The sequence below is a fragment of the Clytia hemisphaerica genome, unplaced genomic scaffold (genome assembly GCF_902728285.1).
Source record: "Clytia hemisphaerica strain Z4C2 unplaced genomic scaffold, Clytia hemisphaerica genome assembly, whole genome shotgun sequence".
NCBI lineage: Eukaryota > Metazoa > Cnidaria > Hydrozoa > Leptothecata > Clytiidae > Clytia > Clytia hemisphaerica.
Window position 1 is genome coordinate 310,200 of NW_027103603.1, and position 17,696 is coordinate 327,895.

At 34.6% G+C, this 17,696-nt stretch overlaps 2 protein-coding genes across 3 annotated transcripts in view; both read right to left on the reverse strand.

Annotated features, from left to right (window-relative positions):
* Nucleotides 1-32: 32 nt before the first annotated feature.
* LOC136802052 (elongator complex protein 1-like) lies at nucleotides 33-10,808 on the reverse strand. The gene is made up of 9 exons (XM_067058762.1): nucleotides 10,728-10,808; nucleotides 10,057-10,141; nucleotides 8,333-8,432; nucleotides 3,266-3,356; nucleotides 2,726-2,841; nucleotides 1,978-2,059; nucleotides 1,051-1,173; nucleotides 465-557; nucleotides 33-145 (listed from the first exon to the last, which is right to left on the reverse strand). Exons 1-9 carry the CDS (start codon nucleotides 10,786-10,788, stop codon nucleotides 33-35), a joined length of 864 nt encoding a protein of 287 aa, XP_066914863.1. The 5' UTR covers nucleotides 10,789-10,808.
* Nucleotides 10,809-15,475: 4,667 nt separating this feature from the next.
* Nucleotides 15,476-17,696, reverse strand: part of LOC136802050 (cyclic GMP-AMP phosphodiesterase SMPDL3A-like) — a 30,087-nt gene continuing 27,866 nt past the window's right edge. For both annotated transcript variants that reach the window (XM_067058758.1, XM_067058759.1), the window contains exons 4-8: nucleotides 17,467-17,652; nucleotides 16,872-17,043; nucleotides 16,530-16,627; nucleotides 16,162-16,386; nucleotides 15,476-15,851 (exon numbers count right to left, since the gene is read on the reverse strand). In XM_067058758.1, coding sequence (XP_066914859.1) covers nucleotides 15,586-15,851; nucleotides 16,162-16,386; nucleotides 16,530-16,627; nucleotides 16,872-17,043; nucleotides 17,467-17,652 — 947 coding nt within the window. In that variant the 3' untranslated portion in view covers nucleotides 15,476-15,585. The remainder of the gene's footprint in view (nucleotides 15,852-16,161; nucleotides 16,387-16,529; nucleotides 16,628-16,871; nucleotides 17,044-17,466; nucleotides 17,653-17,696) is intronic.

Sequence of the window (17,696 nt, forward strand, 5' to 3'; positions counted from 1 at the left end):
TTTTGCGATAACCAAATTATGTGATGTCTTTATCAAGATGTCACGCCAAACGCTGATTGGTTGATGCATGCATCCAGCGAAATTGTATGGGCGGCCATGGGCGGCGGTAACACCATTTGGCGGAAAGGCGTCAGTAATAATTGTGCTGTGAAAATGAAATAACTGTTTCATTATCTGGTTTTAACTCTCATACGCATTAATCCAGACTAATCGCTAAGAAAATCTTAAAGACATTATAAAGGACGAAAACTTGCGGGGTGATAACAAGAATTCATGATATATACCATCGCAATGTCTTCCACGGACCCAACAGCTGATTGGTTGAAAGTGACGTATTGACTGATTCTAAGTCACTTACAACCAATCAGCTATTGAGTCCGTGATATAATGTCAGAAAAAATTGCAGTGATGCATATCATAAATAAAAGATGGTCTTTATGAATAAGTATTATTTTAGTACTTACACCCGTCAATAACAGCAACCATTGCCAGATTTTCGTCATCACCCTTACTTTGAATCACATCGTATATGTAAACAAACTGCTGGTATTCTCCATCTGTATGACGTGAAAGTGTATAATCATAATTAGAGATAGAGAAATGACAATGGTTTAGGCGAACTTAACAGGTTCTATTTATTAAACAGCACAATCCAAAATATTTCAAGACTGACTGTTGCTAAATGTCAAGGGAAATGAATCAATCTTTTAGAATTTTTAATTCGTCTTTCTAAGTTTGTGCATAATAATTCGAGTAGATCCACACTTGAAATGATCAAAACTCAAAAGCATATTCGGCTATTCCATTTTATATCCATACAACGAGGTGGACAAACCAAAATATCCAAGGGCCGGGTACACTAAGAAAAATATCAATGCAAGGCATTTTTTTTATTTTTCTAGGGGGGTGGGTTAAATAGAGTTTTTTTTCCAAGCCGTTATAGATGACGATGACATCCACATGATGATAAGTAAGGGATGTAGTAGTGTATGGATAGTAAAATGTGAAGCTCATTTTTATACAATACACAGCAAAATATGTTTTACTAACCGTGCGATATAATGTGAAGTTTATAAGCATTTTCGGGATCCCATGACAGACTTGGTGGCTGCTCGTTGAATGTTAGTTCCTGTTTCAAATACCAATGGTAGTTCCCTGTAGTCCAGAGTTGCACTATAATGAGGAATGAATCACGATGGAGTCTTTATAACTCGAACCTCTTCAGCTCGAATGTCTCCTTAACTCGAACAAGTTTTCTCAGCCCTTTAGTTAACAATGCCTCATAGACCTTACTCCATAACTCGAAATTTCCTTAACTCAAACAAATTTGTGTTCCTCGTACGAGTTCGAGACTCCATTTTTGTACTTCAAATGTTTTTTACATACAAATGGCAATAGCGAATGTTATATGTTAAAACAAATTAGCAGGACCAAAAATGGATAAGGGTCGCTGTAATTAGCTGAAGCAAAAAAAACAAAACAAAAACATCAAAACATTATATCCTGATCTATCTACAATCGACGGCAAAATATTTGGCACAAAAGGGTAATTCCCTCAAAACTTTGAAACCGCAAGTGATTTTTGAGTGCTTTAAAAGTACGGATAGAAAGTATAGAGTTTTAACTCTGAGTTTTAACATTAGACTTCAGAATCTCAGGATCTTAAAACTCAAAAATGTTCAAATATGGCTGAGAACGTAGCCTGGAAGCCACTTAACCCCTCCTAAATCGAAAAATCCGCTGGAACAAAGTGGAAGTACTGAAATTACAATTCTCGCCCGAGCTTTAATTCCTGAAAAACGTTAATATGCCCAAAATTGCCAAATATATTTCAGCGTCGATTGTAGATATTAAAGAGCAGGGGAATCGCTTAAGTTTTTAAGCAAGATCATGTCGCGATTTTGCAAGAATCTTTTGAAACAACAGTGCTGTAAGATCAACACATTCATCCCGTCCCTCTAGAACATTTCCACTTACCTGAAAATGTTCCGTTTCGTGAGAGGTCTTGAATGAGAAGGGTCAAAATATCTGAGTTAGGATTCCAAAGAATTTGCTTGATCTGCAAAAGAAAAAAAGTAAATGTTTGCAAAATAATCAAAAGAGACCCCATTTATATAAACAAAAGCTTCACGAAATAATTTTGCAAATGTAAATACAGAAAAGATAGACGTAAATAACACTTGAATGCTCAAATCGATTCGGTAGGACTTGGAAATATTGCAAAGCTCATGAATTGCGGAGGATTAGGATAACTGTTCGAGTTGGAGAATTGTTTACGACCCTGTCGACACACTGGACTTTCCAGGGTTTTTGTCCGGTGGCGAAAAGTATAGTTAACGTTGGGCAAAACTGTTCAGTGTTTGTCCGGGGCAACATTGCGCAGATTCTTGACACCGGACAAACATCGATCTGTGAAGTTGGTGTTTAGGGGTGTTGTAGTTCTTTTAACTACCTTTACCCATTGGGGATTTTAGTTAGTTTACTTAAGTTTCTGTACCCAGCCTACTGAACTTGTGGAATTACTGATTAAAACACCGGACAAACATAAAACCTTTTTCTTTAGCATTTTAGCGCACAACGAACGGACCGGGCTGATTAACGTCAGATCCGGTGTTTCGATTGACCGGTGGCAAAAGTTTTCTTAAATTCGGTGCGGGTGTAGGGTACTATATATCTAAGATAAGAGACCACTGTGTAGAATCCTAGCTCAAATACAAAATCGTACAAGTTTGTCGTTGGGTTTAGAAGATAAGGTGAATTCGCCATGTTGGAGCCCATTCTTCTCGAAAAAGATGACGTCATGTTTGTTTGGTTTCTGTTGTGAACAAGTTCCCTGACGTTCTAGTGAGGAAGTGAACACAAAGGTAGCACAGATTCCTTTAGACACTAGGTAGCTTAACTACTCACAGATCCCCCCCCCATTAAAGTGTGTCCGGTTTTGAAGTCAACTAGTCCGCCCTGTCGTTTTCTAATTTACCTTAGATTTTGGAACGTTCGAATTTCAAATCGTGCTGTTGACGACCAGAATGTACCTCACTGAGATACCTGACAAGGAAGAACTTTGTATACCGTAAAATCTATAACTATCCCATGGTGTTAGAAGAATTAATCGAGTCTTTTTTGTCAAGGAATAATTCGATTAACATCGACTAATTTAATTAGTCGATCTGGACTAAGGCCTAATAGGAGGAATCATCCGATAAGAAAAAGGCATGTCTGTAGGCGTGAATACAATTTTGTAATTAAATTATGACCTAATAATTACCTCCATCCAATACACTGTTCCAGTCCTTCAATCTTTTCGTTCGTCGCCTGAAGAATCCCTTCATTGTTGAAAATGCGAATGCATCTAGAATCTGTGATAACAAAAAACAAACGTTTTATTAATTTATTGCTTCTAATGGGCTTTTCCAGAAAAAAATTTACCCCCACTGTTGAGGATATTGATTTTTCGAAGTATCGAACCCCCTGGATATCCTAATTTACTAGGAAAGACCCCCCAGATACCCACTCTTAAAAATATGTTCAACCCCTGGATGTCCTCTCTTATAAAGATGCTGACCCCTGGATATCGTATTGTTTACTTGAAAAGACACTTTCCCCCTGGATATCCACTTTTGAACAAAAATCGTTATCCCCCTGGATATCCGACATCCTTAACAGGGGGGGAGGGGCACGGACTATTTCTAGAAAAGCCCAACTTTGCAACTGCAAGCTTCATATTGAGGTCTGTTAGCACATTAAAACTTTCAATTCAATTCAATTCAAAGTAATTTATTCGCCTGCATATCATTAAAAATTTACATATTTTAAGTTTGTATAAATTAGGGGAGGAATGCAGGCCAGGAGTCCATCCAATAGACGTACCGTCTAATCAAATGGAATGAACACCTGGTCGCGTGAGCTGGTCATGTCGAATATCATTATGGGAGGTATCTTAAGGGTTATTAAAACTATTTAAACTTTAACAATCAGAATAAAAACAAGACGACTCGGAAGTCGAAAATTTCGCATAATATTCGAAATGAGAAAAATTGACCATAAAAATAACGAGGTCAAGGGGGGGGGGTATCTGCTGTACAACGACGTGTTAAACGTGATGCATGAAGAATATTGTAGACGAGGTTGTAGATACCATTTTACTTTTTCATAGAGAACCTAAATGGGGGGGTTTGTAGCATTGAGTTTAAAGCCCGAAACCTTTCTCAGCAGTTCTCAGGCAAGAAAAAGTGCATTTTTGACGACAGATTGAATGTAGCAATTCCTTTGTTTACGATTGATATTTTTTTCGAAATTTAGCGGTAAATTTTAGTTTCAATCTGGCATTTGTGTAAAAACCAGGCGAGCCGCTCAAGGCCGCGCTAGTTTGGTAGGATTTGTTGGCTTCAAATCCTACCAAAGAGGATGGTGATGCTGGCCCTTCGGGCTTATATTTCATTTCCGTTTTCCCGTCAAAATTTTGGCTGAATCCCGTAATTCCGAAAATTGAAAAAAATGATAACACTGTCACACCAGTTTGTAGAGGTTAAAATACCGGCATAATAGCAAATAAATAGGCTAAATACCGTCACCGTCTGATTTTAAAATACCGTTTTCCCGTCTTTTTTTCGTCAAATCCCGTAATACCGTACTAAAAAGGGCCAATCCCGTCACACTGTAAAAGTACAAACCCCCCTAAATCCTTTCCATAAATCATCATCAAGATTCTTTTTTATAAGCGTAGAAAAGGCTTTCTATAGATGGCAATTTCACAATTGACTGCATACAAAAGAATAGTATAAATTATCCTAGGCTACAGTAGTCTAACACTTTATACTTCTTAGGAATATACTTCTTACAAAGTATACAGAATAAGTATAACTTGCACTCAAAAATGAATACTCAAAAAATAAATATACCCAAAGGCTCAATCTGAGTTTTTCCAAACTGAAAAATGAGAGTATCAATTTTAAATAAACTAACTAAAATATGGCTGTTTTAGGCCCAAATTTTCCAACCGAATGAAAATATGTTAAAAAAGCTCAACCAAGGCTTGTGGCCAAGACAGAATAAGGGGCTTATTTAGCACTGTCACTCAATTTTTTTCCCACCTGCTGTACCCCTATTTCAGGTTCGAATTTTATTAAACAATAAGAGCCATTGTTTGGATATCAAAATGCATGCTTATAGAAAGGCAATGTTATGCTTATGGAAAAAAAAAACATTATTGACCTTTACAAATCTTCTTAGCAGCATGGGGTCAACCTTCCTCTACTCGTTAACAGCCGAATGCCATTAAAAATTGAAAATGATTTGTTGATGGCCCCTTCAGGAGTGCAATGTCAAGTTGAATACAATTAAAAACTCCAGACTCCAGCATCAAAACAACAATAAGAATGAATAAACTCATTTATAAATTATTCTTTTGTGTTTTGTTGTTGTGATGTTGGAGCTTCATCTACCCTGCCGATGCACCAGACTGTTGCTCATCTTCTGTTGGATGCTGAAAAAGTATTATTAGCAAGCACCAGACTTTTTCCCAGCAACAGAGACCTTTTTTCAAAGAGGACGTCCTGTTGAATAATTATGTAGTCCAGCCATAAAAACAATGATAGAGCCATGCATAATTACTGTATCATGCATATTGTAATAATTATGCATGGTTTTATCATTGTTTTTCTGCTGGACTACATAATTATTCAAAAGGGTGGCCTCTTTGAAAAAAGGTCTATTCAAATCTGGTCCCTTGTCCAGTGAAACAAAGTTTTCTCGGTTGACACCAGCCATTTTGTGTCCAGTGCTTCAGCAAGGCTGCTGTGCTGGCAGGGTCGTAGCCTTATTTAACCTGGCCATAGTGTCCTATGAAAACAAAGGTCTATTCAAGATAGACCTTTTGCTAGTCAGGATGTTGAATAATTTAAAAAGACCAGCCTCAAAACAATGATTAAGAAAAATAAATGCATAATCAGAATAATTATGTGCTATATGTGGTCATTGTTTTAGTGCTAGAGTTTTTGATTATTCAACAGGACATCCGGACTAGCAATAGGTCTATTTAACATTCTCCCACTCGTTACAATCAAAAACTTTTTCCAACAATGACCAATGGTGGATAAGATATACTGTAGATTGATTTCCACCTTCACATGTTATGGCCAGACGGTGTCAATCGAATGAATCGAACGCCGAATCAATTGAATGCAATAGAATAATAATCGCAATCGAATATCACCAAGGATTTGCCGTTTCGATGGTACTGATTATGTTCGAGTACACTCGATTGATTTAATTGTATTCGATTTTGGCCGTCCACGCTAAAAAAGCTCTAAAGAAGTGATCCAATTTAATTTAATCCCAATCAAACTTATAGAACATAATCGTAATCAAACATAATCAAAGGTAATTTACAATCAATCAAACCAATCAAACGTTTATACTCGAACGCAATCGAACACACGATCGAATATTACCAAAAATCAAAAAGTTTGTGGTCTATATAACCACAGAAAGCCCTATTTCCACCAAACAGCGCTTGAGGTACAGGTACAGGTGAATCATAAATTGAAAAAACATAAATCATTTTGAAAATGACGTCATTTTCTACATTTATATATGCAAAACCATACAAATCTATTTCGGCAATCTATGATTTCTATAAAAAATGGCTGCTTCTATATGAATGTGATCAACGACGAAAAGCTCTATTCATCTCACTATCAACACCTATGACTAATTGCTAAAAAATATTATACCTGTGTTTTTGTATTGAAGGGTTCTGTTGTCAGTTGTTGTGGCTGTGGGGGTGTGGTCAAAAAGAAGCCAAAAACTCTACTGAGCACTGTAAAAGCTTATTGGTGCATTCAATAACTACACAAACATAAAATACTAAGTAGTAAACGAATGACAAACCTCTTTAAATACTCTACAAGTTACCAGAAAACATAATAAAAATATATACACAGCAGGAAAAGTGTACAAAAAGTGTTGACTTCAAGCAGCCATTAAAAAGCTTTCACAAGGAATGTTTAAAGAAACGCTGTTATTCATCTTTGTGCGTGAGTCCATCTTTAGAATATTCTAGAATGTTCTAGAAGAACATGTGGAGCACTATGAACACGAAGAACGAGTGCTGAGTGTTGATTTTTAGCACTACGACCGCAGAAAACCGATTGTAATACTTTCGCTATGCGAAATTAACAATGTTTACATACCTAACCATAAATAAATAATAAAAAAAGGAAAAAATAATAACAATGCATACAAAAAAATATGACATCAACTATTGAAAAACCTGAAAAATATTAATTGTCATTGTATGTGAATTTCAAGGTTTTGTAGAGATGAACTTTCATTTTCAAGGTATGCGAGAAAACGTAAGAACACTTTGAATGGTGATCAATGCGATATTTTAAGGCTGCTACAAAAAGTTTTATATTGAATGATACATGGAGAGTTGTCGAGATTTATTTACTGTAGCGGTATCAAGGAATTATTATAGATACTGGATATAAAAGTGACTGATTTTTGCCGATATGTCATGAGTTCTAGCCTTCCGCCGCAGTAACATGGCATTATTTCTAACCTTCGACCACCATTAAAAGAGTTTTAGTAGCATTTGAATTGCATTTTTCATCGAAAGTTACTCATCTTATTCCCAAAAGAGACTTCAAAATAGGAGTCAGATTCGTCTATTTAAGTAGCAATAAAAACGCTTTACCGTAAAAAATTTCATAAATGTAGTAAAAGTAAGCAAGTTTGCGACCGCAGTCGAGGGCGACTTGAAGGCTCCCTTTTCGTATAGCTGTCTACCCGAAGGTAGGGGAGGGCGCCACTCCTTTCCCTGGATTTCTCCACTTACCCTTGATCCGTCTCTTTAGTTGCTGAGCATCAAGCAGAGAGGCACCAAGTACCATTTTGGGAATCTTTGGTATGACCCGGCTGGGGATCAAACCCACCACCTTGCGCACCGTAGCTGGATACTCTACCTTCATGCTAGACCGACAGACTTCATAAATGTACCCACGCGGCTTGGTATTACAGCGCCTTATTTTTCAAACTTTTTGTCTGAAAAAATACAAGAAGATATGACAGGATTTTTTTTTTAATGAAATTACTTGAGTTGATAATATAAAACATTTGGATCGCCATAACACTTGTCCTTTTCAGCCACGCTAGAACATCAATTGTTTCCTTAAAATAATTGAAAGACAATGCTCGCTCTCGCTCTCCCTCTCCATTGTTTTTTAGTCTTTATGTTTCTTTAGTCTTTTTTACCAGCTTTTATGCAACATCTAAAATAATTCCTCCGTGGTACCCTAGAGATTTCCGAAATATACATGAAACATTTATTCACCTGAAGCAGGATTGATACTTGAAATAGAAAAGTATTGGCCATCTCCACGCCAAGAGATCTCAGTGCGTCTGTCATCAGTAGGCAGCACAGGTGAACTTGTCTGTGGAAGAAAAGATGGTTCAATTGATGAGTACATTTGACGCTCTCTTATTCGACATCCTACTATTCGATACGCTCCATTATTTGATAATATTGAAATTCGACGTCAACAAGAAACTCTCATAAAATGACGCCCTTACTTTTCGATACACCTCCTAATGTTCTCCTTGAAAATCGAATTAAAGAGCGTCAACTGTGATTTTGGAGCGAAAAGTTTGAAGAAAAAAAAACTTTGAAAGTTCGAAATGTCGACATTTACATTGTTCTTTTCAAAACATTCCTTTTGTAAGTGTGAGTGGAAAAAATTGAAAAGAGCAACGATTCTTGCAATATCTACTTCCGTGTAAGACACAAATTCCATTAGATGTGCAACAAACAAGCTCCAAATTCCCAAAACAAGGGTCAAGGTTGATTTTCGTCTATCGTGCTTCTTTTGTCGCTAAAACATAGCGTCAACCCCCGACTTTTTTTATGGGGGGATACAGCCAAATATTTGGGGGACCTGATATGTTTGGGGGGCTTGAATTACAATGGCAAAGCTGGGGGCTGACTACTAGATCACTGATTACTAGATATGGGAGTTCAAATCTTCTTATCATAGCGGGCGCCAAAATCAAAATCTTCTAAAATTGCCTAACCAGTTTGCCAGAATTTTAGCCCATCCAGCACGAAATAAAGGCCTTTTTACATCTTAAAAACCGTTAAGATTTCGAGAATGGCAAAAGAATAGAGGTGTGATTTTCCTATAAAAAGCGATATTAAATCAACAAATATTTATACTAGGTATAAGACTGGGGGCTGCTTAAAAATCTTTTAATATTTGGGGGTGTGACGGCTAAGCCTTTTCAGTTCAGTGTCTTTTTTATCATTTTTGGCACTCCCTCTCATTTTTGTTCAGGTTTTCTCTGTGTTTCTCCTTTTTCTCAGTTTTTCAGTTTTTCAGCTTTTCTCATGTTTTCTGCATTTTTTCAGTGTATTCTATTTTGTTTATTTATGTTAATTTATTCAAAATATGGATTTTTCCGATTTTTGGTTTTGGTCAGTAATTTATACATTTTTATCGTTTATCAACTTTGACCTATGACCTAGAATTTATCATTCTGTAAATTACACATTTTCTATTTAAGCAAGGACTTTCATTTTCACATCAGTTCAACAAGAGATTTCATGGAGTGAACATCAAATTTTTCAAAGTCAAACTTCAAGACATAGTCATAACTTTATAAACTTTACTCTCATCAACATGAGTTTTGTTTATTAATTTTTGTTTTATTAATTGTGATCAATATCTTAGTATTTTTTCAATTTCAACTTTCAGTTTGAAGATACATACATCATTTACATGTTGCAAACACTTGTGACCGCGCCAATTTATTCATTCCCACTCCCTGAATCCCTACAGGGGGACCTATTTTTTTGCCTGGGACCTAGACCTGGGCTGACCCTATGCAAAATCTTCTTCATTTTGTCTTTTCTCACTGTTTTCAAGCTAACGAAGAAATTATTTTACAAAATCGAAGTCGCTGCACGCTTGCTAGAGGCCTGTAGATTTAGAATGCCATGACCCATGGTCTAGATGGATTGATCGGTAAAAGTAAAATCGGTAAAAACGAAGGAGCTCTTACATCAATTTTCTTGACTTTAGCAGCCTCTTTTCCCTCTGAGCCATGAAATTGTGTTTCTTTCCCCACCCTACATTCACTTGTTGTGCTGAAATCGAACAAAAGAGAGAACTTGTTATCAAGAGATAATGACTTATTCGAAATTTATATTATTAAATTAGTCACTCCTTTGCAAGAGCAAAAAACTTGGAAGATCGACTCATGCATCAAGAATAAGTCCCGACTTTCAAAAACCGGTGGTACCTAAAAGTGCAGACGGTAAATAAGGGTCAGAACACTGTTAAAGAAGTCAGATGGTTTGAGTTTTCTCCTTTGAGAGTCTCTTTAATAAAGGTATTATTTTCCCATAAGTGTTCCCGTTTCATATCAGACACATATTCCATACCAGGACAGTGTCTGCTTATTGTTATATTGTGCTGATGTAAGCAAAAATATGTTTTTATTTTCCTCTTTCAGACCAATCTTGCTCCACATATGCGTCAATCCAATATAAAAAAGCTTGTAAATTAAAATTGACGAGTAAGCAAACGGTATCACTCTTATTTAAAAAAAAACCTTTAAGGGTACAAAAAACGGTAGAACAGGTCTAGTCGAGGGAATCTTTTGAAAATATTATTGTCTCTTCACTTTTTATGATATTTTGCTACACATAGCATTTATATAAATCATTATACCTTCACCAAAATCATCAGAATGTATTGGAAATTCATTGATGGAATCAAAATCTCGTGTCATTACAATCAATGTGTTTTGCTCTGCAATGAAAAAAGAAAAAGATGGTATCAATTATGTGGAAAAGTTGAGGCTTTACCTATCGGGATTTTTGTTATTTCTAGTATAAACAAAAGATTGCATGAAAACAGTCAAACACATGATAAATATTTCTTGTTCTCTCTGGAAGTGTTTGCTTGGGAATGAGAAATGAAAAAAGCTTTGTACACGTTTTTTTATATATAAGGAACACGTTTATAAGGAACTCGAGGCTCAAAATGGTCCAAAAAATAAGGAATTGTTAAGGAACTGCTCAGGCTGAGAATAAGAAAACAATTTTTAAGGAACAGTAAGAGATGGTTATCCAAACTTAGCAGCTATGTAAATAAAGAACTCGATAAGGAACTTTGAGGCTGAAATTCTCTGTAAAAATAAGGAACTCCAGGCTCAGAGCAAAGTTAAGGTTCCTTATAAAAAAAAAACGTGTATTGTAAATGTTTTGTTTGATTACCGAAAAATGTCTTAAAAACTGTATTTAGTAGTATGACCGATACAAAACATTTACAATACAAAGCTTTTTTCATTTCTCATTCCCAAACAAATGATACAATTCCAAAACTCATCAGATCAACTAAAATTATTTGGTAAAAGTAAAATTTTTTATTTTTCTGAAAAGAAATACACACTAGTTGTCAGGACTAAGAGTTCTTGATCAGAGCTCCAACTTACATTGGTGAATCCTGCTTCAACACTTCCCACGTTTTCCAAACTGTCCATTTCGTGTTGCCATAGCAACACATCACCTGAAAATTAAACAAAAGTGTTAAACATAGTACAGTGTTAGGGGTGAAAAAAAACACCCCAGGGGATTAAAAATAGAGATAGGTAAGGGATCTTCTCAAAAATATAATCGATTTTCGATTATTAAGTTCGATTAATGATTCGACTATTTAATCGAATAGCTGCCGTCGTTTAGTCGAATAGCTTCGACTATTTAATCTCCTATATTCGATTATTTAATCTCCTTTATTCGATTATTTAATCCTTGTATTCGATTAATTAATCCTTTTTCGCTTATATCTTAGGGATCCTCTCAAAAATACCGAATTTCGGTAAAATGGTTTTCGGTTAAATTCGGCTGTTTGTTTTGGACAATTTTCCCACCCATCGCAAGTGAAAGAGGATAAAAAATGCTAAAAAATGATATATAAAAAAGTACAGGTTGTAATCCGATTTTTTTGCCTTGAAGTTATATCTTTTTTCAAATGCTGTAACGTCAATTTTAACTTCACGTTTCAATGGAATAAGCGCAATTTCGAAAAAGAATCCCTTTATTTTACAAATCACCGACACATATCTACTCATTCTCTTTAGCATTTTTTACCTCCAAAATAAATAAAACTTACTGGTTATCCTTGGGAGTTTTTGATATCCAAAAATGAATCACCATTAATAAAAACAAAGTTTAGATAAATAAGGCTCCCATCGAAAACTGAATTTCGAAGGGAGGAAAGTCTGTAGTGAAAACTGAAGCAAACAAAGCATTCCATTTCCACACATACATACCTCTTACAACCATATCTCAATGTAATAAATTTTATAACTTTCTGTTTTCAAAGTCTTTTCAAAATATGAATAAGATCACAATATTTTAGGTTTAATTTTTAGAAAATGTTTTCTTCTCAAAACCAAAATCACAAATGAATTCAATGAATTCAATGTTTTCATTTTCGAATCTTTCGAATGCGTGACGCAATTTGATTTGCAGAAAATAGAACTCGCGCAAAAACAATGCAACGACTTCATTTTTTTAGATGACAAAAAGTGCAAAATCAATTCTGCGCGATGATTCGATCTCTTATCTAGCCATTAAAAAAAACCTGGATGTAAAATTCGAATCCATTTTTGCAAACAGAATAATAGAGCATGACGTCACTTGTAAGAAAAAAATGTTGCATTGACCAATCAAAACGCCATGATTGACGTTTGCGAACAGAACAATAGAGCAAAAGAATGCTTTCTTCCTGCTTTTATATGACGTAATGACGTATTCTTGATCTTGTGAGCGCTCTCCCTTTCATCCTTTTATCTTTTTTTTTGTTTTGTCCTTTTTGATTTGAACATGAACACAACGATGGAGTGCTATTTTCGAATCGAAAAACAATAACAAAGAAGCAACTGTGTTGAGAGGTTGATAACAGAGGAAAGTGTGTAGAAATTAAAAAGATAGAAAAAGATAGAAGTACTTTTTCGTGGAGAGATCGTGGAATTGTTATCCAAACATTAAGAAACTTAAGTTAAAGATGATGCGATGATGTGATTCGCAAATGGATTATTCTATCATTTCATAATTTATGATGCCCCGTTGGTAGATCAAAAATCCTTAAAGGTAAGAAGAATTATGCAGTCATTGGTTGATTTGACTACGGCTTTTTGAAAATATTTTTTCTTCTGTCTTTCAAATCCACAGTAGACAAAGGCTTGTTTGCGCTGTTTTCGATCTACGTAAGAAAAAATAACCGATATTCGACTATGTTTTGGAGAAAATTCGATTATATTTTGGAATCAAAAGGATTAATTAATCGAATAATAAGATTAAATAGTCGAACCGATGGGACTAAATAATCGAACCGAGGGGACTAAATAATCGAATTGAGGTGACTAAATAGTCGAATTTCGATTGTTAAATAATCGAAGTGCTTCGATTATTTAAGCGAATTTTTCGCTTAAATTCGATTATTTAAGCGAATTTATTTTTGAGAAGATCCCTAAGGTTATGTTTATCGGAGCCCTAAAAATGGCGAAAGACTTGTTGGATCCCCTTTTTTTAACGATAGCTTAGATTTCATCAGTCTCCATAAGAAAATCAAAAAATTTTGCATCTTAAATTTTCAAGAAAGTCTAACACTTTTTTAGAACGCAAAATGGTGGGAACAATGACTTAAATTGAGACAGACCTTATTAAAACGGCTTTTTCTTATATTATAAAGAGCTAACACGTATAACAAATGACTTGAGATAATTCGCCATGTAGAATCCTACTATTGTCATGGAGCAACCCTCTAAATATTTTCCAGTGTCGAGATATTTAAGTTACAAGTTTTTGACTTTAAGCAAGAAAACAATGTAATTTCAACATAAGAACCATGCATGTAAGAATCTATTTTTAAATTTTGACATTTTTAAAAATCTCAATAGTTAGACAAAAATACTTGGACCAATAAAGGTTTCTGCATGCCAAATATCTCAGACCATAATGATTATCTCTTGAAATATTAATATAAATCACCTTTTGAAGTAATAATCCATAAACTTTCTTGATCTTGAAGGAAATTGAATGCGACAATTCGATCATCTTCTGCTGGGGAAAGGTATCCTTCTTTTTCCAGTGAAAGTTCACATGCACACTGATTAAAAATAATTGAACATAAAGATTTTAAAATTACACTCATAACATTTTAAATTATTACCTTTCATTAGTCAAGATTAAATTGCAAAACCAAATAGCAAAAGAGTATAAATTTAACAGAGATTCAGTAAAAAATCCAAGATTCGTTACAACTTGGGGGTTATTTATAATTCCATCTTATTATATTACTTTTTGAAATACAAACAACACAAAACTGTATACCTCTTTCATAATGGTGTTATATCCAAAGACTTCATTTTTGGATGCCAAATACACAATCTCGTTTAGAGAATCAATCGCTGTGAACAGAACATTCTTAATGCCAGTTTCCAAGACAAGTTTTTCGTTCAATATCAAATTTCTCATTTTTATTAAATATTCTGTTTAGTTTTTTTCTTTCTGAAAGAACACAAAGCAAGCGATTTAAAATACCTGAAAATGGGACCGGTCTTTAAACGGTCTTTAAACGGTCTTTAAACGGGTCTTTTAAGGGTCGGTAAATGACCAGTAAAAATTTACCAAAATTTACTAGTCTAGTTAATTTAGTCGTCTAGAAGGAGCCAGGACCGTTAGAGTTCACATTTCTAGAAGGTTTGTAAGCCGATCTAAAATAAAAATTTGACCACTACTAGACCGCTCGTAATACCGAACCTAGACCAGTCTGATTTTCAGGTACTTTAAATCGCTTGGGAAGTCACAATTAAGAAGAAGAAAAATTTTTTCCTGGATCTGGGAAGACAAAACATACTAAATGAGGATCTAAAATAATTAAAGATTTGATTGAACTACAATCAGCGCCGAAATATATTGGCAATTTTGGGTATCTTAACGTTTTTCAGATTTTAAAGCTCAAACGAGAAGTGAGTACTTCCACTTTGCTTAATTGGATTTTTCGATTTGGGAGGGCCTTAGTGGCTTCCAGGCTATATTCTCAGCCTTATTGGAACATTTTTGAGCTTTTAGATCCTGAGATCCTAAGGTTCTAAAGTTTTAAGCCTCATGTTAAAACTCAGAGTTAAAACTCTACTTTTTAACTGTACGTTAAAGCACTTAATAATCACTTGCAGTTACAAAGTTTTGAGGGAATTCTCCTTTTGTGCCAAATATTTCGACGCTGATTGTAGCTTGCAAGTTCGTCTTTTTGGAAAGTAAGGTCATTCGATTCCCCTTGCAATGCCCACTGATGTCTACACAATTATATGAATTCAAAATGTAATTGAAAATTCATATCATTAAAATAATATGTATGTGGGTATAACAAAAAACAGTAGTTAGGAGAAACTGAGTAAAAAGGTTAAAAAATAGGTTCCAAAATATTGTATATTTGAAAAATGAAAATTATTAAAAATCTAAATAGGACAACAAAAACATGACATTGTTTTCTGTTAGTTACTCACAAAAAACCGACGGATTCAAAATCCATTGGTCTCATAATATTTCACACAAGCTAAGTAAGCTTCCAAAGTAAAATGTTGTGCACCACAATACTCTCTGAACATAACTTCAGTTGAAAAACCACCATACAACGTTCTCATATGAGTCATGTAACGTACCCAGGTTGAGTTGTCAGATGAGGAGATGACATTCTGTACAATATCTTGGATGGATTTTGCTGAGATACTAGCCCCATAACATTCAGAGAACGTGTATTCTTTTTTCCATGAAGGCTTTGAAAATACTGAAAAAGGATATGAAAGATAGTTACCATTTATTGCAATAACAAAACCAGTGTCCAAACTAATGTAAAGTTTTAAAATACAAAATGCTAATGGACAATGGTGTCATCGTAAAGAAAGAGATGGAAGAAAATTTTAAGACATTCTTTTCTCAAAACTGGTATTAAAAAAGGAAGCCATTTTCAAAAATGTTAAACTTGAATTGCAAAGATTTATTGGGAAACTTAGTCAAGAAGGAAGTCATATATCAAAATAAGGATAAAATAGTGGGTGAAAATAAAGAAAATTGGTGCAAGAACTATTTTTTCTTACCATTAGCAAGTATAAAATCCATATAATATTGTGTATAATCAGACAGCTCAAGATCTTTACTCAAAGTAAACAAACGAAAGGCAGCATTATTTCCTTGGATGGGTGTAATGCTTGGAGACATCAAAAGAAAAGCCTTTGGTATTGAAGGTTGTGTATTTGGATAGAAAGAATTGTGAACGTTTTGAATTTTGATCTTGTCTTTATGTGCATGTCCATAAAACTGCCCTGAAATAGAAACAAAGCTTTTATTTTATTTGGAAAAGAATCAATTTTCTATCCACCGCTCTTTATTTTTCTTGAACCTTTAAAATTAATTTCAATTGATTTGCAAAAGCTCTTGTTTTCATTGATTTAAGTAACATTCTTACCTAATGTTATAATGTCTGCAAAATCAGTCATGAGTTTGACGTAAACTGTTGTGTAGTTTTTCAACCAAAAACTCCCTTCATCTTTGTAAGCTGAAATACTATAGAAATTGAAAGAATTTCATCATAACGGGCCAAAGTCTGTTTTTTAGTGATTTTGAGAAAATTTAGATATAAGTATTTTCCTAATTGCACAAATGTTTTTCATGATTTTCTGAGACGAATGGCTAAGTATTTTCTCCCCAATCCAAATACATTGTATGTCAATGGGGGAATTTTACCGTTGTCAATGAATATTTTTACAACTTTATAACAATCTAAAGAAAGTCCAAAAGGAATTGTTACCCTGCTGGGATGTGTCCTGAGACCAAAACTTTTTTGTTCGATGCTGCAGCAGTTTTGAAAGTGTTTTCCAGCCATTTCATTTGGCGATCACCAATGGTGGTAATACTTGGATTGATTGTAAAGCATCTTGAGTTCCAATAGTTTGTACTCAACGTGATGAGTTGCAGAAATTCTATAAGGAATATATTGAAAAGTTGCTATATAGCTTCTGGAATAATAACATAATCAAAATTTCTTACAGTGGTTTTCATTACTATAACTGCTATAATTTCAGGAGTGTTATGGCCTAAAGCTCTCCAACGAAAATTTAGCTGCCAGTGAAGTTTAAGGCCTGACAGTTTTAGGCCCTCCAAGATATTGATTTCCCACACTCTTATAAAAGTCCCAGATCTGTGCATTAGGTTTATTTTGATTTATTGTTTACAAACTTTCTAACATTTGCAAAATTTGTTAGCTTAGTTACACTGGTTGATTATACAACCTTTCCATACCTGACAAATCAGACATCTACTGAATAACCTAGGAAAAAATCTGGTTGTTTTTATCAATTTTTGTTTACTATAATTTTGTGAAAAATTGTTCCAAAATTTCTTACCTGAAACATTGACAGCATAATAACCCCCTTGTAGAAAGGATTCATTGAATTCTTTGACACTGTTCAATTCAGCCAACACAGAGCTCTTTGGAAAGATGTACTTGGTTACTTCCTTTGATAGGTCTCCATAAAACGACTCAGGGTGTTCAACTGGTGGATTATAATGAAGGGGGATATCATTGTTTCCTGCAAAAAAGTACAATAAAATATGAAAATTAAAATGATATAAC